General features: G+C 37.3%; 1 protein-coding gene across 7 annotated transcripts in view; it reads right to left on the bottom strand.

Annotated features, from left to right (window-relative positions):
• Positions 1 to 27,974, bottom strand: part of MARCHF1 (membrane associated ring-CH-type finger 1) — a 726,479-nt gene that overhangs the window by 5,698 nt on the left and 692,807 nt on the right. For all 7 annotated transcript variants that reach the window (XM_076010552.1, XM_076010551.1, XM_012735576.3 and 4 more), the window contains one exon: positions 9,621 to 9,768. In XM_076010552.1, the coding sequence (XP_075866667.1) occupies positions 9,621 to 9,768 (148 nt within the window). The remainder of the gene's footprint in view (positions 1 to 9,620; positions 9,769 to 27,974) is intronic.

Here is a 27,974-nt window from a genome sequence, read left to right as displayed (position 1 = left end):
AAACTTAGTAATTATGGCAATTTTATTTATATTTTTCTTTAAATGTCTGTTATATTTTTCATTTGGTGAGCCAGTCTTTCTGAAGTCTGACTCTCTTGAGCCTTTGCAAATAAACTGTTTTAGTTTTTAAAATGCTTTCACTTTAACACTTCCTTTGAAATATTGAGAAAAAATGCTCTCTGATTCCAAAAAGAAATTGTCAAATATGAAAAGCATTTAACTGCTGTTGATGTTTTGTTCATTTGTTGCTGTTTGGCATTGTCAGTCTAAAATGAATTCTATGCTTTTTTCAGTAATCAAATCTACAATTTAGTTTTGCAGTGGAATTTATTAGAACCTTTACCAGTAACAAAAATAATTTTTTTCTAACTCCTAAATTGCAAGGACTTCTTTATGATTTTATTAACTCATAGTAATCATCATCTTGAATCTATACTTGATCCCAATGAAAATAACACTTCAAAATATCTTTGGCCAAAGTTCACATAAGGAAAAAATATATAATCTGATAGGCCTATATTTATTAAAAATTAAATAAAAAATTAATAACTTTCCAAAGCAGAAAACTCCAGGCCCAGATAGTTTTACTAGTAAATTCTGTCAAATATACAAAGAAGATATGACATCATTCTCTACAGTCTTTTCCAGAAAATAGAAGCATAGGGAACACTTCCTAACTCATTCTATGAGGCCAGCATTACCTAATACTAAATCAGGTAAAAATATAACTCTGAAGGAAAGTTAGAGACCAATATCTCTCATGAACACAGGTGCAAAAATCCTCAACAAAAAATTAGCAAATTGAATCCAACAAATGCATAAAAATAATTATACCCCACAACCAAGAGAAATTTATTCCAGGTATGCAAAGCTGGTTTAATATTCCAAAATCAGTTAATATAATTCATAGTATCAATAGTCTAAAGAAAAATATGAACATGTCAATAAATGCAGAAAAAGCATTTGACAAAATTCAACACTGATTCATGATAAAAAGTAGAAATAGAGGGGAATTTCCTCTAATAAATAACATCTATAGGGGTAAATAACATCTATAAAAAAGCCTATGGTAATATCATATTTAATGGTGAGAAACTAAATGCTTTCTCCCTCAGATCAGGAACAAAACAAGGATGTCCCTTCTTACCATTCCTATTCAATATCACAATGGAAGTCCTAGATAACGCAATAGACATGAATAAGAAATAAAAGGTATGTATATTGGGAAGGAATAAATAAAACTATCTTTGTTCACAAATGGTATGACTGTCTATGTATAAAATCTCAAAAAATTGACAAAAACACTTCTGGTTTTTTAAAATAAGTGATTATAGCAAGGTTTCAGGAAAAAAGATTAGTACACAAAAATCAATAGCTTTCCTGTATGCTAGCAATGAACAGTCATAATTTGAAATCAAAAACACAAGACTATTTACATTAGTGCTAATAAAACAAAATAAAAACAATCACCATCACAATAAAATCCTTAGGTATAAACCTAACAAAGAAAAGGGAAAATTGATAAAGTTGACTTAATTAAAACAAAAATCTTTTCCTCTGAGAAAGACACTATTAGGAGAATTAAAAGACAAGCCACAGGTCAGAAAAAATGTATTTGCAAGACACATGCCTGATAAAGGACTTGTACCCAAAATATACTAAGAACTCTTAACATCCAAAATAATAAAATAAACAACCCAACTACAAAATAGGCAAAATATCTTAACAGATAACCTTATTAAAGAAGATAACATCTGGAGAAGATATTCAATATCTTGAAATATTGTAATATATTTGCAATAGAGAATTGCAAATTAAAACAATAAGATATCTCTATATATACTTATTAGAATGGCTAAAATAAAAAATACTAACAACAAACGCTGGAGAGAACGTAAAACAATGAACAGAAACTCTCATTCATTGCAGGTGGGAATGCAAAATGGTATAGCCACTTTGGAAGACAGTCTGGCAGTTTCTTACAAAGGTAACCACGGGCTTATCAAATGATACAGCAATGCACTTCTAGGTATTTACTCAAATGAATAAAGACTTATGTCCACAGAAAAACCTGCACACTAATGTTTATATTAGCTTTATTCTTAATTTCCCCTAATTGGAACAACCAAGGTGTCCTTTAATAGGTGAATGAATAAACAAACTGTGGTACATCCATACAATGGAGTACTATTCAGTGATGAAAAAAATGAGCTATCAAGCTACAAAAGGACATAGAGGAACCCTAAATGCATATTGCTAAATGAAAGAAACCAATCTGAAAGAGCCACATACTATATGATTCCAACAAATGACATTCTGGAAAAGGCAAAACTAGAGACAGTAAGAAGATCAGCGGTTGCCAACAGTTCAGAGAGAGAAAAGGAGGGATGGATAGATGGGAGATGGGATTTTTAAGGCAGTGAAACTATTCTGTATGATTTCGTAATGGTAGACACAGGGCGTTATGCATTTGTCAAAACCCATAGTGCAAGACAAAGAGTGAGCCCTAATGAAAACCATGGACTTTAATAATAATGTGTGAATATTGACTCATCAATCCTAACAGGTGTACCACAGTGAGGCAAGATGTTAATAATAGGGGAAATGGTGTGTGGGAGAGAGTGTATGGTAACTGGCTCAACTTCCTGTGCAATTTTTCTGTAAACCTAAAACTTCTCTAAAAAGTAAAGTCTATTATATATATGAAAAAATTGAGATTAGTTCCATGAATTCACATCTGTGTCTAGGTCAGATTATAGAATTTCTTACAGTAGTAAGAGATGGGTTTGTGAGCATTTAAGTGTTTAGAAATTGGTAATGCATGTGTGATGTATTTATGGAAATGTTACTTCACCAAAGTATCCATTTCTTTTTAACCATGCCCAAGAGAGTTTATCGTGCCTAAAATTTGCTGTAGTCGTGCCCAATAAATACTCATGACCTTTATTGACTTTACAGTTATGCTCAGCATCCTGACTTTTCTCATCCAAGGCCTTTCCTAGTAAACTTTATTCAAAGTCCTATCTGCGTAGCTATTTTCCAAACAGCCCACACCCCAGTACAGGTTCCAGCTTTAGCACACGCTGTTTCCCCTGCCTAGAGTGCCCACATTCTTCACTGTCTAATAGACTCCCACTAACATTTCATAACCCACCCCGGGGAGAGAAGGCTGCAGTCTCTGTCATGAGGTTGGCAAACACAGAATTCTTGCCTGAATTATTGACAATAGTCTTGCCTGCTAATCCCTGAGACAACTTCATGATTCCTAACACGTCAGTCAATCTCTGGAGCTGGCACATGAGATAAAATCTTTTTGCCACCTGGACCTAGAGGAAGGAGGTGCTTTTTCAAAATCTTGCAAATTGGCTACATAGTAGTCCAGAAATCCTATTAATGTTAACTAATTAAAACACTGTTGTTTGGAATGAAATGGAATTAACTCCGAATGTAATAAAATTAGGAGAGATACTGGAGGTTTCATGTCTCTCCCTACCTATGTCACTACTTTGGAACATTAGTTAGTGTATTATAGAGTTAAACTCTTTAAAGGAACAGAGTACAAATATATTTACTTAACAGAAGATGCTAGATCTCTGTCTGGATTTTGCTTCCCTACTTCTACATGTCTACCTGTCCCACAAAACCCAACTGAGAAGTAATTTTCAGCTAGAAATAAACTTTTCCACTGTTCCAGTTCCATATTATTTCTCCATTTGTGGCATGAGCCCACTTTCTAACATAAGTGTTTTTACTTTGTCATGCTGTCATCTTGACAAGCCCAGAATTTGTCTGGTTGGTCTTTGTTTTCCATAGTGCCTTGCGCAGTAGGTATTTCAAGGATGCGGGACAGCTTTTATAGCCTCTCTCCTCTTGTCAGTAAAGCGCTGCTTTTGTTTGTTGACAATCTGAAGGAAACACCACTCAAGCCCCACCTCTCTCTCCAGAAATGGTGACCAAAACCCATAATATACCTGGGAATCGGCCACACAAGTCACCTTTGCCAACGGGACAATAGCAAGCATGACACAATCAGAAACTTTAAAAGTGTTCACACAAAGGAGTTTTGCTCTCTTGATACTTTTTCAACCACCACAACTGCCCTATGAAGAAGCCGCCATGTAGCATGATGCTGAAATCCCCAGCTGAGACGCACCTGTCCTCCCGGCCGGTAGCACTCCCACCGCCAAACACACAGAGCAGCCTGTCCTTGATGGCACAGCTGTGGCTGGCATGCCAGCTGTCTGCAGACACACGAGTGAACTTTGCAGAGATCCACCTGCCTGGCCAGGGCCAGAGGAAATGCCCAACCCACTTACAGAATCAGGAGTGAAATAAATGGTTGTAGTTTTAAGTCTCTAAGTTTGGAATGGTTTGTTATACAGCAAAAGCCAACTGATACATCATTTAAAGTTGGAAAAAATAGAAGTATCTACCTCACGGGGTCGTTAGTGCAGATTAGATGAATTAACAGTGTCTGATGCATAGGAAATGCTATACAAATGTAAGTTGTTATTGTCTGTGTGATTTGAATGCTACACATCTTTGGCTGATTCAGCTTTAGATTAAGGGCAGAGCTTTCACTGGTGTCTGCCAGTAAGATCTTTCTAACTTCACTGTGCTTTGTCCTTAGGGTGTCCCACCCTGATTCCAGGTCATGGAAACCTCCAGAGTCCCAGAGGGGAGGAGTCTGGCTAGTTGCCAGCCAGGCTGCCAGCACAGGGTTGGCACCACGGCTCCTCATCACGTGCCCCGGGGGATAAAGTCTTGCCATTGTAATTCCCTCCATCGGGAGAAAAGCTCAGAAATCCCACCAAAAATAAACTAAAAGGTCCTTAAATGCTTGAGTAGTGACTATATATATATATATATATATATATATATATATATTGCATTTGTTAGGACATGCTTGTGCCAAGCTTTCAGACCACAATGACAATGGCTTGTAAGATGGAGTGTGTCCACTGGTCCCTTTCAGGCTCATTTACTTTCCAGAAAAATTGTTTCTCTGAAAATACACTTCCCTTGATAACACAATAGGGTCCTCATTCCTCGCCACTGGAGGCACATGGGCTAGGTCACCTGTCACATCTCACTTTTCCGTTTTCTTCTGAAGTCAGATTAGGTAAACCAGAGGATCCCAGGTGTGTGTTTAAAATACAGCTGGAAATCAGCAAATGACTTATTTCCTCTTCTTTAAATCAATGATCTCTAAGGTCTCTTCTAACTTTTAAATTAGATTTCAGAGTATTCTGCATTTCTTATGTAGTACATAGTAAGACTGGAGACCCCTGCAGTGTGTCTAAAAGCCCTTTAAAATCACCAAATACCAGAGGAGAACCTGCCTCATTTAACAGCTACGGTGGCCGGTGGCCGTGTATATTTAGAAAACGCACCTCACTGGTGAGTCGGAATGTTTTTGGCTGGAGGCTTTTGCAGAGTTACAAAGTGTGTCTGTATAAGGAAGGTTATGTGGGCTGGTGGTGGGGGCTGCTTTTTTTCTTTGCTTTTATCCTGGTTGTTTCACTCCAGTTGGATAAATTATTAAACAACAACAGCCACACTGTTTCACATATTTATAACCTTCTTCTTAACTTGTTTTAATGGTAATATTCACCGTGAGTAAATATGTATAAAATATGTTCATTATCTATACAAACACATTTCACTTTATTTGATGCAAGGTCAAGTGCTTGATGTCCGAAAGATGAATCACAGAAAAAACCTTTAGAGGATATCCAGTCCAATTTTCTTAGCTTTATAAATGAGGACACTGAGGTCCAGAGTGATTAATTATTATATTCAAGATAACTAGCCAGTGGCCAAGGCGGAGCTAGAACCCTGGCCTTATGACAATTAGCTCAAGCCAGTGCTTAGTAATACATTTGGGTTGTTCTTATCTGCTGGAGTCAGCTCAGCCAACAAAGTTTTTTGGGCCTCTACTAACAGGTGCTCTCCGAAAAATGAGGCAAGGCCCCTGCCCTGGCGGAGTTCAGAGGCTCACAAGCAAGTCAATCAGAAAAACAAAATCGATTTGTTATGTTTGTCCCTTGTGGTACATACATTGAAACACTTCTGGGGCAACTTTAATGTCTACACCTACAGTGTCTTGAATAAAATAAATCGTTGTTTTTTGCTGGGGCCTATATTTTTGTTTTTTTCATTTTTAACAGATAATTAGTATGCTAGAGCATTCTTTTAGACTATGTAAATATAAGGCAGGAACAATAATTGTTGCCCAAACTGGAGTTGGTAACAAGGGGAATTTAGGATATAAAAGCTTCTGGTACCAAATATTTGTTTTTAATTTTTAATTTTAAATTTTTTTGTCATTACAGGATAAAAAAAAAGAGAGTAAGGTGAAAGAGCTATCTGGGGCATCATGAATATTTAAGCTAAAATAACAATCATTTAAAAATATATAGAGAATTTTTTTTCCTTTCAATATTGTCATTATAGTTCAAACAATTTTGCTATTTTATATTCAACCTCAATTCTGGTTGAAAAGGGACAATTTTTCTTCAAATATTTTCTGAAGATTTTCAAGATGGATTTAAAAATAGGTTGACTTTTGAGTTATGCAATTTTTTTCAACTACTTTAAAAGTACATTCAAGATCAGCACTCACAGTCCCCTTGCCAAAGGAAGATTAAAATAATAGCAATTCATACAGATTTCCACATTCCCCTCAAATGTGTACATAGGAAAGTAAGGTTTTAATACAAATTTGAACACAAGAAAAGATGATGTCCCTTATGAACGTCACTATGGTTTTCATTTGAAATTACTCGAGTTCTAGGAGCCGTCCACTGCAAGTGGCCCTGTGGGAATAGCCACGGATACTGACACTGCTCCTGGATAAATATCTTGCTTCCTAATTCAAAAGCTCTGAAAGCCAAAGGTAAAAATGATCTCATGTTCAGCTGTCTTTAAGAAACTGAAAACAATTTTTATATAAATAACATGTATATGTACCTATATACATGAAAGCTGACCCTTGATTACCATTTGAGCTTTTCTGGCAGGAAATCTGGCTGGCCTGAGTGACGGTCCATTGGGAGACTGTGGTCTGGAATCCTGCACCCACCCAGAACTGAGAAAGAAACAAATATTTTGTAAAAATTCTAAAAGAAAAATAAAAAGTGGGAAAGCTTGGGTATCAGGCATTTCTACTCCATCATTCCTTGTACAGCATTGATGGGGCCACTTGCTAGACCTCAGACCAGTGCCCAGCACCAGGGATGTTTGGGTTCAAGGACAGACAATTAAATGAGCCATGGCAATGGCACATGGCAAGCTAGGATAGGGCTTCTCACCATGGCTGCTCACAGCATCGCCTAAGAGATTAGGCTAAGCCTCTGGGATAAAGCGCAGGATTTGCAGAAACTCCACAGTATTCTCACGTGCAATCGAGGTGAAGAAGCACAATGGAGGGTGAGTTTGGGATGCTGCAGGAGCCTGGGGCTCTCAAACCTTAGCGGGCACCAGAATCACTTGGAGAATTTTTCAGCACAAATTCTTGGGCTCCACCCTCAGAGTTTCTGATTCCCAGATCTAGGGAGGTGGGAGGTTAGAATTTGCATTTCTAACAAATGCTGCTAATGCCGATGGTCCTGGGACCACACTCGGAGAACCACCGTGATAGGAAAAATGATCCCAGAGTGACGTTTAAGTAAACTGCAAAGGCTCAGTCGGGGTTAGGGAGGTGTGTGAGAATATATGAGAATGTAAGTGTGTGTGTGTGTGTGTGTGGTGGTGCAGACAGGAGAAGCTGGGAGGAAACATTTTACATAGAAGAGCTGAGCAAGCGTTGGGAATTAGATTTGAAGAGCTGGGTTCAGCCTCATTGGCTGTGGCTAGGTCATGGGGACAGCCCAGTCCCATCACGGAGTTTGGGTTACATTTTAATGGCTGAGTGGGAATAGAATGTCATAAGATTTGTGTTTTTGTAAATTTGCTGTGATTTCATTACTGAGCATGGGTTGAAGGTGGGTAAAACTGGAAAAAGTCTAGTTAATAAGTTTTTGCAGTTTTGTTTGTTTTTGAGACAGTCTCACTCTGTCGCCCCAGCCTGGAGCACAATGGCGTCAGCCTAGCTCACAGCAACCTCAAACTCTTGGGCTCAAGCGATCCTCCTGCCTCAGCTTCCCGAGTAGCTGGGACTACAAGCATGTGCCCACCACACCTGGCCAATTTTTTCTACTTTTGGTAGAGACAGGGTCTCACTCTCTAGTTTAGGCTGGTCTCGAACTCCTGAGCTCAAGTGATCCTCCCTCCGTCCTGTCTGCCGGCTCAGCCGGGTTCTGCTTCCAGACGGCGCGGAGCGCGCGCACACTGCTGTGCACTGCTGCCACCTGGTGGGCGAACATCACAATGGACCGTCCTCCCTTCTGCATGTATGAGTCCACACGAAGAAATACAGAAGTATTATAATAAACCTTTCTGTGTTTTAATAGCAGTGGTCCCCAGCTCTTTTGGCACCAGGGACTGTTCTCATGGAAGACAACTTTTCCGCCGATGAAGGGGGATTGTTTCGGGGTGATTAAAGCGCATTACATTTATTGTGCATTTTATTTCTATTACTATTACATTGTAATATATAATGAAATAATTATACGACTCATCATAGATTGGGGACCCCTGTCTTAATTATTTTCCTTCTTTATTTTTGTCTCATTTCATCCCATCTTTTCTTAATTTTCTTTTTTTGTGTGAGTGGGCCGTGGGGGGATGTGCAAACATTTTTCATAACATTACAAACTTAAAAAAATGTTACCATCCGAACAATTTTTCTTTTCAGTGGCCTCAGTGGCTTAACATTGTTTCCTGGGGGTGTGTGGGGATGTTTCTCACTGTTTTACCAGCTATGATTTACAGCATGCTAAAGCCCACAGAGCCGGATGAGAAACAGAACCCCGGGAACCTTTAGATGTGAAAATAATATTTTATAGCTATTGTGCTTCCTATTTTTGCTTCTGTTTTAAATGACATATCCACTTTAAATGTCAGGATATGCCTTACTGATTTTGAAACATCTTTCTTTGCAGACTTGACACCATCCTTCACGATCAAACGTCGCATGACTAAAATTTCAAAGCACGGTGCCAGCCCATTCTGTCACATTATATAGTATTAAGAAGCTATAACACATTCTCCACTAGAATGTCATCTTATTCATGCTTCACTTATTTTTTTATTTCTTTGACTTAATCCCCAATGTGGTAGTATTATTTATGCTGTAAAGGAAGAAATGACTAGGGTGAATTAAATAAAATGAAACCCCCTTCCACTTTTATAACTGTTTGACTTATCACAGTAGGCATAACCTGATCCTTACTCAGCTCCTGAAAAGCCTGAAGTGTTGTACACCACCTGTGTACTACTCCCTGCCAAGTTTTATATGGATTTGATAAATAAATCTCAGTTCCGGACCCCATATAGTCAATTCCTTATAGTCAGAGTATTAATCAGTAACATAATTGGGGAAGACTCAACAGCAAGTACTGGTTTTTGCTAGTGCATCACACTGGAAGACTTAAATTGGGGAAATGGTGTCCTTATCCACCTCTGGGTATTGTCATTAGAATCCAAGAGAAGAACAAAGGAGAAAGACATGCTCTTACCGTTGTCATTGCCTTGCTTGATTTCTTCTGCTGTCCGATCTATCAATACGTACAAGGACCAAACCACACAGGTGATGGCGATGACATGGAATGTGACAGAGCAGAATATTTTCCTCCTTTCACTCGTGGTCATCTGTAGTTTCTCCCACTGCAATCAGAAAGGAACCACACAAAACCGAATTTCTAACTAGGAAATTTCACTCCCCTTTTATTTCCCAGACATAGATCATGAGTGGAAGGAAAACATTAAACATCTGCAATTTCATATGTCAGCATTAAATTCAAACAAGTCTTCAGGTTTGGAGAGAAATGAAGTCATAACTGGAAGAGTTATATATAACAAATATAGATTAAAATAAAAACAAAAATGATTTTCTATACTCCTCATGAATTAAATCAAGTGATTTCTGTTTCGCAGGTCTGTAGTTTCCTCACCTGTAACATGAATGAGACACTTTTAATACTGCACAGTTTTTCGAAAACATTTCTTTTTGGGTTCCTGCCTATCACTTCTTTGTAGTACTAGGTTAGAAGTAGTAGTAGCTGATATTGTCTTCTTGGATTATTATATAACTGGGCATAGTTTTGCATTCTTGAATGTACACCTTTAGCAAACATTTGAATGGCTAAATGATATCTGCGAAAGAAAGCCAACATTTTCTGTTCCCAACCCTTCTCCTAGAAAAACAAATTTTACCATTTGAGCAATGGGAGAAAATCTATGAAGCCCCTGTTAGGGCAGCCTGTATTTTCTGCTGCCATGTGGGTTGTAACTGCTATGACGACCATTGCCCCTTAATCACACGCCTTGGAAAGTTGAGGGCTCCCTCAGTCTGGGAGAGGAACAGGACCACAAGTTTTACAGAATTAAGTGAACATTTGTGTTGGGAAAAGGTTCCTATATTCACTTTGAAGAAATAGTCTCCAAAATAAATTTTAATATTTTAATAGTTGCAGTATCACTTCATTTCTATGTTGGAAATTGTGTCTTTATTTTCTTTGCATTATTTCCATAAGAAAATCAAATCACTATGATTTTATTAGAGGTGAACTGGGGGTGTGCCAAGCTTTTAATAATCCATGATTCTTTACAACATTATGCCCTCGCTGAAGTAAAATTTTTAGAAATTCAGAAGACCTCACTCCTTCCCCACTCCACGAGTATACATGCAGAATTCAATACGCAACTTGACCAAAACCAAGAAGGTGTACGTTGTTTTACATAAAGTCCTGGCTCTGCTTTGAGACGTGGGTGAAGTCGCTTACTCTCAGTGGGCCCTGGTTGCCGCATCTTCATGAGGAGCAGATTGCAGTGGAGGATGTGACTGAGAGGTGGAAGAAGAGAATAACCATTCTCACTTCTTCCTTTATGGGCATTCCCTATTTTCCACCAATGAGATAGGAGTGGATATCTACTTGGATATTGAGCTTTCGCCTTCCTGATACAGGAATTGTCCCTTTCCTCCCTTTTCTCTCTCTGCTGCCTGGAACTTATAAGTAACAGGAATAGTGTCAACAGCCACCTTGCACAGTTGAGGCAAAGTCTGGAGAATTGGAGCGACCTCAGCCCAGTCAGCAAGAGCTCACCTTTGGATGCCCTGTTACATGTGAGGAAAATGAAGGCCTCTGCAATTAAGCCATTATTTCCCAGGTTTCTGCTACTTGTTTCCCAATGCAATTCTTGATGAAAAAATTAAATAGGCAATTCCTAAATTCTCTTCCAGGCTAAAGATTAAGATTCTCTAATTTCCTTTGTAAGACAGCAAAATACTTAAAGTATGATCTTGATGCTCCAGAGAGCTGTTTAAACATTTTAGAGAAAAAAAAAGTTTTCCTCACAAACACCATCCACCCGCCTCTGGCTGGCCAGTCATCACGGAGGGCTCTGTTGGAGTTAATCCACAAGTCATAATTCATCTTGCACTTTGTTTTGCATCAAATTATATTTATATATTATTCCAAGTAAAATAACAGAGAAATATTAATAATGTGGCTAAGGAATAACAGATGCCTCAATTTAGACTCTTTTAAATTAATCAACCTTGAGAAGATTTTAGTGTTACTATGACTTTTATCAAAATTTCACATCATATCTGTGAAAGACTGATGTTTAAAACCATGTTTTGGTATTGATTTATTGTAATATTAATGTGAATAACTTGTATAGTCATAGAATATAATAATTTGGCAATAGCACTTTGTGGTTTAATACATATTCCTTGAATTATCCCAGTCAGTATTTAATATAGCCAAATAAAAAATGTAGGATGGTGCAGAAAAGTAGCTTCATGTGTTTAAATTTCCGAAGTGTTCTAAGTGGATGAGAATAATTTCAGTAACAAAATATTCATACCAAGTCAACCCTCAATTGTGTAAGTGGCTTAAAAACACCACACTTTAAAATTGGGGCTTCTTATATCTATGGAGCAATTTGATGAAATGGCTGGAATACACTATTCAAAACAACGAGCCTCAAAAATATCAGTGGATCTGACAAGAACAGGCCAAATCATTTGTAAAGACTCATCTAGTTCCAGACAATAGAAGCTCTGAGGTTGTCACTTGTAAATCTCATCAATGTTTCAAGGAGAAGTGAAGTATAAGGGGACGTGAAGTATAAGGGGACCGTCAACCGTTTCCACTTTACAAATCCCTCCAGGAACCATTCCGAAACTCACTAGACAGCACACAAGCAAATGTAATGCCACAGCGCCCTCTTCCTAACGATTACATTACTGCATGCAATACTCACTGCATGGCACCTACAGAAATCAATGCGTTTTATAAAACACCTCTCATAATATTGTCTTTTCGGATTTGTAAACAAAGTTCCAATAGGTTTTGCAAAACTTCACAGTGAGGAATGGATAGAGAATATAAGAATAAAAATCTTACTTGAACAAAGCTGTCATGAAAGTGTTTTCGTTTAATAATTGTGATGCTGAAATTCAATAGCAGTTCACAAAAGATTTTGTGATAGGAAAGGTTTTAACAAGGCTTCAGGTGATTCTAATGTAAGCTAAAGTTTCAGAACCACCTGTCTAATGAATGACACAGCAGAGTTGCATCGTGACCTCACTGGAGTCTATATTAGAGGTAAGCACCTGTCCCTCCCTGTCACAAGCTAATTAGTAGTCCAGGGATGGGAAATCAATGAACAATTTTGGTTTTCTGGCTGTGATGTAAATATTTCAGGTTGAGTGAAAAAATTTACAAAAGCAGTGAATTTGTTTGAGATAAAATATGGTGGTTTAGAGTTAGCTCATTAATCACTAAAACAAACTGTTTCATTTTTTAATTTTAAAATTAGTGAAGGGTAACAGGAATGCCTATTCAAATCTAATTATATTAGCTACAACTTCCAATACTTTGAAAGAGAACTAAACAACAGACAATTATGAGAAGTAACTCTTGAGACCTTAATGAATGTTCAAATTCACAGACATGCCTTGTGGTAAATAATTTCCCTTTTAAAAATGTATCTACAAATATCAGAACTATCTGACCTCTTTAGACCTTTAATGAAATCTGCTACAAACCTGATGATAGGGAGGAAATAAGAAAGCCATGTAGGTGGTGGGCAGTCGAGTAAGCTCACTGATTAGCTAAGGGTGCTAACTATTGGACACTCATCAGAAAGTGTGCACGGCGCAAACTTGTCCCCCCATAGAATTACAAACAAGAATGCACATGGGTTCCCTGGCTTTCTTACTGACAGTCAAAACCTCAGATGTAACATCCACAAATGCTCTATGAGTCTACTGTAATTTCTAGAAAATCTTTTTCCTCCTACTTCTCTTCCACCTTGGGTCCACTCATGATAATTATTCAGTGTTTTCTGTGCTTGGCCCAATGTGAAGGGATATTATATATAATTTCTAATTGAATGCAGCTCTTCTATTTCTCTTGATAACATGACAGGAGGAAAATGATCTTATACTGCACCAGGGGTTAGGATCTACATCCAAAGAAATTGCAAGTGGAAACAGCGAGTTATGGGCCATGTGTCCAGATGAACTTGGGAAGTCTCCAATCCAAATATAAAAACTGTGTTTCCCCAAAAATAAGACAGGGTCTTATATTTATTTTTCCTCAAGAAGACACCCTAGGGCTTATTTTCAGGGAATGTGTTATTTTTTTTTAAGTACGGTACAACAATCTACATTTATTCAAATATAGTTAAGTCGTCTTCTTCTGGAACATCATCATAACTCTCCAAACCCCTAATTCCATCCTGAATTTCTTGCAACTCTATTTCCTTTAGAACCATTGGCCCCAATCTCTCATGTTGAGCAATAGAGCTCTCATGGGGCAGATGAGAAGGGCTGCTCGTCTTCTATACCACTCCACGACGAAATGCATGAGTTGTGCAGATACGCTACATCGCCATGCCTATCATTAGGTCTTCTTTTCGAGGTAGGGCTTATATTGCACAAATGCTTAGAAATCCTGCTAGGGCTTATTTTATGAGTAGGTCTTATTTTTGGGGAAACACGGTAGCAGATTGATGACTACCATCTTGGGATAGTTTGAACGTATATTTATTTAGAATTGTCAGAAGTAGTTATTGATACGCAGGGTAGAATAAAGATATCTCTGATACTCAGGTTAGGATAAAGATAACACTGCAAGAAATTGGCAGTCTTGTTGAAAATTGATTTATAAACTGTCCCACAAAGAAGAGAAACACCTGAAAACCTGACATCAATGGCTTCATTTTGCTACCACTCAGTTTGAGTCTCCTTTTGCATTCTCAATTACTGAGTAATGGGCCCTTCCTGAACATGGCAGGGAATAATAATAACAATTATTCAGTTCTAGAAGTCCTTTATAATTAGGAGTAGTTTTCAGTGTTAACTGCTTAACAGATTCATCTGGGAAAGCTAGTTCCCAATATACACACCCAGGCCTTGTTGAATTCATCACTGAGGAGTGAATCATGAAATTTTGCAGTGTATTCTGCTTGTGATCCAAAGTGTACTTGTTAAGAATGAGGGCACTATCCAATAAAGGGCTCATTACTAGAATCTACAAAGAACTCAAGGAAATCAGCAAGAAAAATATCAACCCTGTTAAAAAAGTGGGCAAAAGACATGAACAGAAACTTCTCAAATGAAGAGAGACTAATGGCCAACAAGCATATGAAAAAATGCTCAACATTTCTAATCATCAGGGAAATGCAAACCAAAATCATAATGAGATATCATCTAATTCCAATGAGAATGGCTTTTATCACAAAGTCCCAAAACAACAGATGCTGGCGTGGATATGGAGAGAAAGGAACACTTATATACTATGGGTGGGATTGCAAACTAGTACAATCTCTATGGAAAATAGTATGGAGACACCTCAAAGAATCAAAAGTAGGCCTACCATTTGATCCAGCAATCCTACTACTAGGTATTTACCCAAAGGAAAAAAGCCATTTTATAAAAAAGACACTTGCACTTGAATGTTTATAGCAGCACAGTTCACAATCACAAAGTTGTGGTAACAACCCAAGTGTCCACCAATACATGAGTGGATTAGTCAAATGTGGTATATGTATACCATGGAATACTACTCAGCCATGAAAAGGTGATCTAGTATCATTTGTAACAACCCAGATGGAACTGGAGACCATTGTTCTAATTGAAGTATCACAAGAATGTAAAAACAAATACACATGTACTCAACACTAAATTGGAACTAAGCTATCAACACTTATGTGCACATATGGAAGCAAAACTCAATGGAAATCAAGGAGGTGGCAAGGGGGAGAAGGGGATGGGTAAATTCACATCTAATGGGTACAATGCACACTATCTGGGTGAAAGGCACACTTATAACTTTGACTCAAACTGTATAAATGCAAATTACATAACCAAAAAGGGTATACCCTCATAATATTTTGAAATAAAATATGAAATAAATATGAAAATGAAATATGAAAATATTTTGAAATAAATAAAAAATTTCATAATATATGAAATATAATAAAAGAAAAGAAAAGAATGAGGGCACCATGTTCAAATTCTAGCTCTGCCACTAAGTGCTATGTCACCTTGGGTGAGTTATTTCTTTTTTCTTCCATTTCCTCATCTGAAAAATGGTGATAAGAATAGCAACGACTTTACATGGTAAAGTCTAAGTGACTTAATGCATGTAAATGCAGAACAATTTCAGGCACAAAGGATTCAATAAATTTTGGTGATTGTCATAACTTAGAACTTGCAGCACCATATCCAATTAGACTTCAATTGTCTTTACCATCTAGATTAATGCAGCATGTTGACAACATCTCATTAATGAAGGCATGAAGATGGGATCTGCTCATGCAGAATGAAGTCAGCCAAAGCCCTCCATCTATTTTTCAAGTACAAATAGAATTGTGTGAATATTGAATCTCATAGCAGGGAAATACAGTCTATTTTTGTTAACTCTGTGAAAAAGATGAGAAGGGTAAGTGGATGAGTTACTTTGCATATGCTAGACAGAGTCATCCAAAAGGCAACAATGCCACCTTCTTTTCTGCTAAGAATGAAACAAATATCACGAGTTATAATACATGCTCTAGTAACTTCTCATTCTTTTTGTCTAATACAAAATGTTATGTTAAGGTTTCATGTCTTCCCTCAAAATACTGTTCTGGGTGACAGATTTCACACACACACACAAAAAAAATTAAAGGGACTCAAACATTCCAAATAAACTGAAAGCATTAACGTGTGTGTGTGGGTTAGAATTACGCCTTCCATGATTAATGTAGGACATAAAAAGCAGCTGACGGGAAGGTCCCAACACAGCCCTAGGGCTGCTAATCTGACCACTTTAGTGATTGCAACATCCGAGAAACCACCCGAGAATGGATAAGTGAAAGAAATGGCTATTTTCCTCAAAAGATAATTCACTTGGATTTCTACACAAGGACTTACTTTTCAAAAAAAAAAAATTGAGACTGATATAATAGTACTTTAGCCCAGAAGAACTCACACTACTTTACAGTGTTTACAATAGTACTTGGATCTGCTCAGTCGAGTAGAAAAGTAGAGGGGTGGTAGCAGGGAAAATGCAACTTATAACAGAAACCCAAGTATTGTTGAAATACCATTTTAAAGCTCTAAGAAAAGGTGCACTTATTTAAAGCAATAGTAGTAAACGCACATTGTATTGCCATGCTTGTCATGTTAGTTTACACTGTGAGGAATATGTTACTAAGAGTTGTGACCCAGTGGTGCTGTAGGAGACACGATGCACAGCGCTGCTGCAGAGAGAGGTGTCAACTGCTCGATGAGAAACTGTCCAACTGCAAAGATAGTAGTAGAGTCAGAGGCCAAGAGGACATGGAAGATATTGGAAAGAGCCAGGTGGAGCAGAGACCTGTGAGAAGAGCAGAGGGTCTGGGATGGTGGGTGAGGAGAAGGGCGCAATGTGAGAGTGAGTGGAACAGGCAAAAAGCCACATGGTCAGAGAAGCATTAGAGTGAAGACACTGAGAGCTTAGACTCCTGGGTTAGGCAAACCTGGATTAGAGGCCCCTGTCTGACTTGGGGTAAGTAACGGGACCTCCTAACATCTGAGTTTTGTCACTGGTAAAATTGGGATAACAATACTCTCTTGTACAGGGTTTGCTAGAATTGTATGAGATAATATACATAGATAATTTGTACACTGTAAGCTGGCATCTAAATCAGGTTTATGAAACAAGCTTCATATGGTTCAGAGATGGTTTATTAGGTCCATAGTGGGCTTTACAAAATTCTACCTTTTTGCATTTCTTTAAATATAGCAAACTCAGTTTGGCTGAGTCCTCACCACTCTGTTTGGTTTACATCCAGCTAACTTGACTCATATATGTTACCTGTGTGGCAACTGTGGACAACTGAGTCTGTGACCCTTGAAGTCATTGATAGTCTTTGTTAGCAAACTTTGTCAGAGAGATAGAATCCACAAAGTGTAAAATAGACATCCAAGATTTTTGTGATCTTGTAGAGAGCTATGGATCTTAGGAGCCAACAGGAAGAGGTGTCAGAAGGACCACCCAGGACCAAAAAGATGCTCAGATGGGATAAGTTAGGAAGAGTCAAGTCGTGTTGTCATGCTGATGTGCTGGAAGTTTACTAGAAAAATAGGGTGTGAGAATATCAATCCTATGGGTATAAATATCCTAAAAATATTGTGGCCAGTAAATTAAATGTTATTGAATTATTTTTATGAAATCAATTAGCTACATTATATTCAATCAACTGTATCAGGATTAAAAATTTCTCTATTAAATATATGTATATTACATATTGATTATATGTGTAAATATATAGGAGTTTGATGTTAGGTTACTGAAATAATTTTTATTATAAACCGTGTTCTGACCTCTTATTGTTTCCTTTCAAGGTTTTTGTTACAGATGGAATTTCTTAAAAGTTTTGAGCAAGGTATGTGTAAGATAGGAAAAAATTTTGCTGAGTGAAATCATCCACTAGAGGGAGCAATAGTATCACACATGAAGACATTTGAGCGGAAAAAAGAGAAATGGAAAACTGGTTATTTTATAGATCTGCCCTGAGGGGAGATACAATATGTTGTACTTGGGCACGTTTGCATTAGAACAGTCTGGGTAACAGGTACAATTACAAACTTCTAGATCTATAGATCCATATCTGTGGGTGGAGACCTAGGAATCTGCATTCTTACCAAGCACTCTGAGTGATTTTTTTGTATGCTGCAGTTTGAGAATTACTTCCCTAAGGAAAGAAAAGTTGAAGGAAATATTTTAGAGAGGCACTGTAATCTCTGATACTTTTTCACAAGAACGAACATAGTTCCACCTCCCTCTCCACCACCCCCCCCCCGAAGAAAACCCACCTAAATCTGAGTTGATTTAATACTGTCATGGAAGAACACAAAGCACTCAAACATTTAATTCATTCATTCATTGAAACAAAATTTCTTTAAAAATATTTAACCAATATTTGATTGTTTTCTCTTGGAGGTTATGGTGAAAAAATATTATATCATATGCTCTGGAGGGGAAGTCAGTATACTACTGCTTCAGACATGTTGAACCAGCAGAAAACCTACGGTCCTGTGTCTATGAGGATATTTAAAATTATAGATTGTGGCTTCATAAAACAGGGAAAAAAAGCAATAATTGGGTTACAGTTAACAAGGCGGCATATTCCCCCTTCCCCGTAGATTCAAGCCCTTGCCTAGGACTTTTAGAGCTGACGCTGCCATGGATATTGCTCTTCCCCAAACCCATCCCTGCTGTGTGGCTTCCGCCTTTTCTCTCCAGTGAGCATCCACAGCACGAGGGGCCCGCACAGCCAGTGGTCACTCTTTGTGCCTAAAATGAGCACAGCCTTGCAGTTTAGGAGAAAATGTCCATGCACTCAGCACAATCACAGAGAAACTGGGGAAATTAGAAGAGAGAAAGACTTTAAAAAAGACCCAATGTTACCCCGTAATTTTCTAGGTGAAGAAACTTGAGGCCAAGAACATGGAATCAGTTTGCCCAGCGTAATGCAGGAAGTTATTATTAGGTTTTTCATTCAGGAGCTAATTATTAAAAGCATCATAATGTGTCAGACATTGTTCTAGGTGCTAGGCAACAGGAAATGTCTGCTTTCATGGAGTTTATATTAGGGTCACAGTTGTGAAATATTGTGTATTTTTTAGCATGGGGGACTATATAATTGTCCATCAATAAGACATAAAAAGCTTTGGCCTCATAAGTGGTTCTATTCCTTTCTCAATTATATTTTATTATTTGTGTGTGTGCAGAGATATCTTTCCCTAGCATTCCTTTGGGTGGCAGCAAAGAAGAAGGGAAGTTTCTCCTTGGTACCCCTGTTGCACACAGCCCCAGCAAGCTCGTCTACGGACAGCCTGATGCCAATGCTTATTTTCATGGGTCAAAAAATCCTTGCATCCCATTTCCACCCTGTTTTAACAGCAGTGTCACATCTGAACATTGTGTGTAATGTGATTGGGCTGATTTTTTTTTTACTCTCAGAGTCTTTTAGCCACATAAAAATGTAAAATACATCTGAGAAATATATATTCTGCTTCAGTTAAAATGGCATCATAGCAGCCAATGAAACTTTAATTTCTCTAAACACCAATTCCAGTTTGGGATATAATAATACTTTGAAGCAAATATATTTGGATATCACAATATTTTAAAACATTTTTAAAAAGTGTTTCAGTTAATATATCTCAAAATCAGCACTTTGATATCAAGCATAATTAATGGACTCAATAGATCACATTTAAACTTGTTTTTGGCATTAAATAGACTCGACCTTTGTTAAAAATTTTGCCCTAAAACTGAAGACATTTGTTTTTTAAAGAGAAGATTCCTTAGAGGTTTCTAGGGGTATATACATTTTTTAATCATATGCAAAATATTGTGTGCATTTACTTTTTCTGGGAAGAGGTCTATGATTTTCATTGGATTTGTGAAGAGATCTGAGATTCTTTCTAGATTAAAGCTCTTGCTTTAAACTGCTCTCTCTTGAATTGATTTAATAGTGGCATATTCACTTAAAAACAAGGAAGCACTGGGCCAGGGAAGGGCTCGAGGCATTAATATACATAATCTCCACAGGCTGGAAATGAAACTTGTGGTTCAGGAACTCAATGTGTTTGGAAATCAAAGAATGACTGTGCAACCACAGCTGGCCAGATTTCTTCATTTGCAGCATTTACCATGGATTCCAACTCCCAAACACTGATTCTTAGCCCACTGGATGGGGGGAGAGAATGTGAAATGCTCATTCATGTTTACATGGGAACACTGAATTTTGTTCCAGTATTCTGCTGTGTAAGAAAGGCAACTCTGACCTATCCTACCATCCCCAAATCTAGTTTTCCTCCAATTAGAGAGAAGTTGGTTTGAACCCGAGCAAGCATTCAGGGATGGGAGTGGTGAGGGGGTGCTAGGAATCTCATTTCTGTTCCAAGGACATCTGAATAGTTTGTTCTGGGCCTTTGGGAGTCCATGCCAAGGGAGTCTGTGTCTTGTAATGATCCCTGAGGCCTGCATGCTCTGTGTGTGGAATTTCTTGAAACATAGGTGATAATTTTTCACATTCTAGAACAGATTCCATTGTTCTTCCTAAAGCTTAAAAGAAGTGAATATGAAAGAAATTCTATTCAAAAGTTCTTAGTTAATAATGTGTCATTTTTCTTTCTTTTCCCTTTGGAAAACTATTAGAAATGGATTAGTTTTGCTTTTTTCTCTATGTCCTTCATTCCTGGTTATTTACTATTATGATTATTATTTATTAATCCTGATAATGAACACTTTTCTACACTGCAGATCAGTTGTCAGTTTCTCTAGCATCATTGGATGCCAGCAAGGGGAGAGAAATTAAATGCTACACCAATCTAATATTATTCCAATTATCTGTTCTTATAAAAAGCAAAGGGGGAAGGATCAGTATCCACACTGAAAATGAAGCAGAAAGGTTTAGTATTCCCATTTAAACATCTCCTTTCTATTGAAGAACATAAAAGGCTTCCAGTGCTGGAGCTGAGGATGACAAAGGGGGAGAGAGGAGGAGGTGAACTTTGGTTGTGTGAAAATACATGGGGAGTCGTGTGGAGTAGATTTGTCTGAGGAAACTGTGAAGAGTGAGTGTCCGAGCATGAGGCAAAGGGCACAGGTGAGGGAGAAGAGTGGGCAGGACTGGATGGTGAAGACCGCTGGTTACGATCCAAAGCCAGGAAACGGGCGTGGAGTAACTACAGAGGGGTTAACATGTCGGGAGCAGGAGAGAGTGCTCTTCTCAGGTTTCCTTCATGAAATGTGTTCAAAAGAAATTTCTTTATGATGACTTGGGGTGGAAAGAAAGACCACGAGGGACATGAATATCAGCTGACCTCTTCCGAATGAGAAATAGGAAGAGTTTTTCTGTCTTTCTGAGGAGAAGGTTGAGTGAGCTGGAGAAAACTGGGGAGAAGGAGGGAAGCCGTGGGCTTCCTGAGGGACCTTTGGCTGCTGCTGAACTCAGCATGTGCTGAGGTGAGTGGACTTGGGGACAAAATCTATGAAGTGACTGATCTTTGAACCCAGATTGACACTGCCCAAGCACGGACAGCCCACATGGACCAAGTGAGCAGACACAGAGAAGATAAGCTGCAGGCACTTGCAGAAAGCAGATGAGGGATGTACACTGTCCCAGGGCACAGTTTTGAACTTTGGGCTAAGTTTAAGCAAATCTCTAAGGAGTGAGGTAGGAAGGCCTTGGGGTTCCCAGGATTTTAGAAAGGCTATTTTTGTAGCTGAGTGGAGGATGAACTAGAGAGAGGTGACTACCTCGAAACCCCTACAAGTAGTCCAGAGAATGAAAAGAAAGACCCAGGGAATGGTGTGTTGACGGTGGATGTTACTAAATATGATTTCCACTTCAGTCAACATTGCTACCCTCATGAGGTAAACTCCCTTAACTTCCTGTCCTCAGACTAAACCCATATTTATAACAGCATCACACCCTTCTCACTTCCTTTCCTCTTATTTACAAGGACTGAATGTCCCTCTACAGTCCAAATTAATCATTCCCCATGACCCTTTGATTATATTTTTTTATTTTTAACTTCTCTCTCTAAATATATTGCCTTTTTCCCTCCAACATGAAAACCTGCTTCTCTGTCTCTCTCAACATTTATTTTACAATAGCTTACTAGTTTTATTAAAATATAGAAAAGTAAAACAAATAAAATCATTCATAATCCCATTTACAAGATATATCTTCAGTCTTTTATTCTTTATGTATACATACAAAGGCATAAAATGTAAACATTCAGACCATTTTAAAATGGAATTTGAGTTACTGTATATCTTCATGTCTTTGGAGCACTAGCAGAATGTGGTGGGAGATATGGGGAGTAGTTGGCAATTAGGAAAGTAGAAAGGCAGGTTCCTTTGAACTTAGAAGAGGTCAAATAATGGAAGAAGAAAAACCCACCCCTGTTGGGAGCCTGGATGACAGCAACGAGAAACAGCCTCACAGACAGAGATCTTGTTGCTCAGGAAGAACTTTGAGAATAGGTCTAACAAAGGACCACTTTGAGAGACATTGTTTCAATGACAGGAGCCGCACAACATTTATTTCTTTTATTGCTGATAGTATCCATTATATGGCTATATCACAATTTGTTTATTCATTCACCTATTAACGAGCATTTGGGTCTTTTTTTCAGTTTAGGGCTATTAAAAATAAAGCTCATATGAACATTCATGTGCAAGTCTTTGTACGAACATACATTTCTATTTCTTTTGGATAAATAACCTAGGGTGGAATAGCTAGATTGTATGCGACGTATGTGTTTAACTTTTTAAAAAACTGTCAAATGGTTTTCTGAAGTGGTTATACTATTTTATCTTCCCATCAGCAGTTTGTGAGGGTTCTAGTTCCTTCACTCTGCCCCAACCCTTGGTATGATCAAGTCTTTTTAATGTTAGCCATTCCATTAGGTGTGTAGTGGTAGGTCATTATGACTCTAATTTGCATTTTTCTAATGACAATGTTGAACCTCATTTTAAGTGATTATTTGCCATCTATATATCTTCTTTGGTAACATATCTGTTAAAATTTCCTGCCTACTTTAAAATTTATTGGGTTATTTTCTTATTTTTGAGTTTTCAGATTTATTTCTTTATGTAGGATACAAGTCTTTTATCAGATATATGATTTGGAAATATTATTTCCCAACATGTGACTTGTCAATTCATTTTTAACAATAACTTTTGAAGGGCAGATGTTTTTAATTTTGACAAAGTCCAATATATAAATTTGTTACTTTATGGTTCTTGCTTTTGGTGTAATATCTAAATATCTTTGCCTAACCCAAAGTTATAAAAGTTTTCTTCTATGTTTTCTTGTAGAAGTGGTACAATTTTGGGTTTTTATACTAGTAGGATACATTTTGAGTTAATTTTTATATATGGTGTGAGCTAAAGATATGGATAATAATTTTTTTATATGTTTATTAAAAACACTTATCCAGGCACAGTGACTTACTCCTGAAATTCCAAACTCGGGAAGCTGAAGTGGGAGGATTGTTTCAGCCTAGGAGTTCAAGACTGCAGGCTGCAGTGGGCTATGATCGGACTATTGCACTCCAGCTCGGTGACAGAGGAGAACCCCAGCTCTTAAAAAAAAAAAAAAAAAAGACTATCCTTTCCCTACTGACTTGCTTTCACACCTTTGTCAAAAATCAAAAATCAGTTGACTGTATATGAGTGGGTCTATTTCTGGACTCTCTATTCTGGTCCATTGATTTATTTGTCAGTCTTGACAACTATGCAACATTGTCCTTTTTCCTGTAGCTTTATAATATGTCTTTAAATCAGGCTTCAATTTTATCCTTCTTTATCAAAGTTTATTTGGCTATTCTAGTTCCTTTGTATTTCATATGAATTTTATAATTAGCTTGACAATTTATTTTAAACTGCCTGCTGAAAATTTTATTGGTATTAGTTGAATCTGTAAGTCAATTTGGGGGAAGAATTTGACCTCTTCACAATATTGAGTCTTCCAATAAATTGATACAGTAGAACTCTCCATTTATTTAGGTTTTTAATTTCTCTCAGCAGTGTTGGGCTTCAATGTACAGATCTTGTGTACTTTTTTGTCACATTTATTCCTGAGCATTTATTTAATAATTTAAATGCTAATGCAAATAATTTTTTTAAAGATTCCAATTTACAATAGTTTCTTTTTAATATACAGAAATACATTTTATTTTTATATATTGAGCTTATATCCTGCAAATTTGCTAAATTCACTTACTAGTCTCAGTAGCTTTTTGGTAGATTCCATCAAATTTTCTACATTTATAATCATATCATCTGTGAATAAATATCATTTTACTTATTCCTTTCCAAACTCTGTTTTTATTTTTATTTTTGCTTTATTGCACTGGGTGAACCTTTAGTAAAATGTTGAATAACAGTTTTATTTTTAAATAAAAAAAGATTATACTAACATACTTCAATGATATCTATTTTTTAAACTTAATATATGATAATTTATTTCTGATAGTTGCATAGATGTCATAATATGGCTCTACTGAAATCTTTATCATCACCCAACTATTAGAAATTTTGCTTGATTTGGATGTCATATATATGTTTTGCCTATCTCAAAGTCATACAGGTTTTCTCCTATATTTTCTTCTGGAAGTGTTACTGTTTTAGGTTTTATATTTTGCTTTCTCTGTTACACATAATTCTATGACAAAACTTTATGCAGAAAAATATTGTGCACATTTATGATATTTCATTAAGGAAAATTCTTAGAAATAAAATTTATGAGAGAAGTTGTATGACATATTTAAGACTTCTGATATATATAAATTGCCCTCCAGGAAATTATACCAAACTATTTCACCACTAGTATGTTTTGAATGTCAATTTAAGAGGTTAACATTGGTAGTAGACCATTGTTTAAGTTTTCATTTTTTTACATTTCTTATAAGGTAGAATTTGGGGCATGGTTATTGACTGTTTGCATCATATTATGAATTTTTTTCTATTTCCTATTATATGTTTTTCTACTGGTTGCTCATCTTACTGATTCTTAAGAACTCTTTTATGTTTATCTTCAGTAAAAAAATCTATCTCTTGGTCTTGTGCTCCCCCCATAGTGGCTGACTTGCTTATTGCTCCGTAGGTAACATTTTGGAAAGCACATCCTACCTATCTCCAAATGTCAACTCCTTCTTACCTTCTCTTTATTCTTCAATCCTACGAAATCCAGTTGTCAAAAACATTACTCCACTGAATCTGCTTTGCCAAAATTACTGATGGTGTCCTAAATTCGTATTTAGTCTTAGCCCCGTCTGCAGTGCCTGACACTATCGGCTCTTCCAGTGTATTTTAAACCTTTGGCTTCAAGAGCGTTACTCTCTGTTGGTCCTCTGCACCTCGCCGCCAGCTGCAGCTGTTCATTGTTCTTTAATGGCTACTCTCTCCCTTTTATTGTGATTCCCAGACCTTCACCTTCATCTGCTCTCTCCCCACATTTTCTCACTGTTTCTCATCACTCTCTTGTGATTGCATCTGAGCCTGAGGCGTCCTGATGACCTCTGCCCACCCTGGTCCCTCAGTCCTGGCTCAGCACCTTTCACATTTACCTGCTATCCCTGATTCCCTCACAGGCATCTCAAACCCATGTGTCCTGACTGGACTTCTTATACTATTTCCCCAGATTTGCTCAACTGCATGTATATTCTTCCCCAGTTAGCAATTAAATGCTTCAGCACATCCCTCAAGTCAGAAAGCCAACAGCTGTCATGAACCACTTCCTCCAGTTCACCCCCGTCTTTAACACTGGCAATAGCTCAGTAACTCCACTCTGTCACATGCTTTCCTCTCTGTCCTTTCAGCTGCCACCCTGAGTCCACCTTCTTTTTTGGCTTTGGTGTTGTGCCTGGCTTACTGTCCTGGACAATGCATTCTCTTCAAAAAATACAAATTTATTAATTCCTTATGTAATACCCTTAACTGTCTTCCCATTGCCTTCAGGATAAAGTTGAAATTCTTTAGCAAAGCATCCTGTATAATCTGGTACTTGCTACCTATTTAACCTCATCTATTATCTCTCTTAATAACAATATTAATATTAATGGATTTATATTATTAGTTTAATTCTCACAACCTTCCAAAATATGGACATCCTAGTATTATGTCTACTTTAGATGAGGGACCAGGGGCTAAGAAACTTGCCTGTGGACATCCTTCTACCTGGCAAAGCCAACTATTTTCAATATGTGAATTGTTCATCCTCTGAACATTTATTTGTAGGTACTATTTTCTTGCCTAGAATGTCCTCAACTCTTTCTATTCACCGGGAAACGTCTAGTCACCATTCATAACAAGTTTCAACTACCTCCTCCCCTTAGAAGCATTCTCTAACCTGCCTGGGAGGACACGATCACCGTTTACTCTGAGCCACAGGGGCAATGCAGGACAGCACTTACAACCACAGACTTGGGCATAGCACTGATTTATGAGTCCAGCTCCACCATGGAAAAACTGAGACCTTAGATGATTTATTTAACCTGTCTAAGCCTCAGTTTTCTCATTTGTGATACCATTATAAGAATACCTATTTTCATATTTCTTGGGAGGATTAAATGGGGCTACATATGTAACAAAGCTTATAGCACAGTGCTTGGCCTTAGTAAACAACAAGCAAATTGTGTCTGATTATTGTGGTTATTAACATAGTGCATCTTTGTGCATGGTTGTTACTGTACATGATCTGTACCTCTACTGAATTTATCTTAATGATAACCCAGGAGGAAAATTTCCCCAGGATCCCAGTGATCTGGTATTAGGTGTATTTGCCAAAATATTTACATTTATGTAGTATAAATCATCTAATTGACTACGATTCTCTTTTTGTTTTAGCCACTAAAGGCTTTGGAAGCAAATTACTATTCCCACCTGACTACATACCAGGCCCACAGTACACATCTTCCTAATATTTACCTTATGATTTTACTTTACTCACTCTCTTTTAGCACAACTTCCTTAATCTTTTGCCTTACTGTTGATATGCATTTCTGTAAACAGGCTCAAATCCTTTGTGTATTTTGCTGGAGTGCTAATAATTTTTGAAGGATCTAACAGGAGAGGGCTGAGCTAGGCAACCTAAAAGCCTTTATAGACTGACGTTTGAATGCTCAATCTGTCAAATCACAATAATGGAAAGAAAATAATGCCAATTTTTCAATAGTGGATATGATAATTTGTACTATTTTATATGGATAAAATTCTTTGGTTTATTGAAATAAGAATGGTGGCCAAAAGGAGCTAAAGTATATTTCATCTAATAAACATTCAATATGAAAATGCTTTGAACCATTAAGACTCATACAGAAACTTCATTTAAGCCACATATTTGTGTTCTCAAACCTTTGGGAATCATGAAATGAAACCTGGCTACCTTTTATGGAATCAACTTCTGAACAAAAATGGAAGGGGAAAAAAAGTCTTATAAATATTTAAAAAACTGACTGGAAACCCAGACCAACAGTACTGGGTGAGTGACTAAGAATTATTTCAAACTACTATATAAGTTAAATGTAGCCTGAGAAGTGAGGTGCATTTCCACTTGTAGGTTCTAAATCTTCAAACCTCAGTAAGAATCTTGCCTAAACCCAGTTTTCTTGATAACTTAAGCTTATAAAAAGAGTAAAACATTCCTTACTATCCTCCCATTGGCATTTTCCTTTAAACTAACCATTCAGCAGCCCAGATCTCTGGGGAAACACACTTTTCTCCATGATGTCAATCTCTGCATGCAAGTGTGATCCTGTCATAGCGTCTCAGAGAATTGCAAAGTGACCCCACTTACATAGAAAG

This window comes from Microcebus murinus, chromosome 15, assembly GCF_040939455.1.
Source record: "Microcebus murinus isolate Inina chromosome 15, M.murinus_Inina_mat1.0, whole genome shotgun sequence".
Lineage (NCBI taxonomy): Eukaryota > Metazoa > Chordata > Mammalia > Primates > Cheirogaleidae > Microcebus > Microcebus murinus.
Note: the sequence above shows the minus strand (reverse complement) of the source record. Positions and strands in the feature narration are given on the sequence as shown.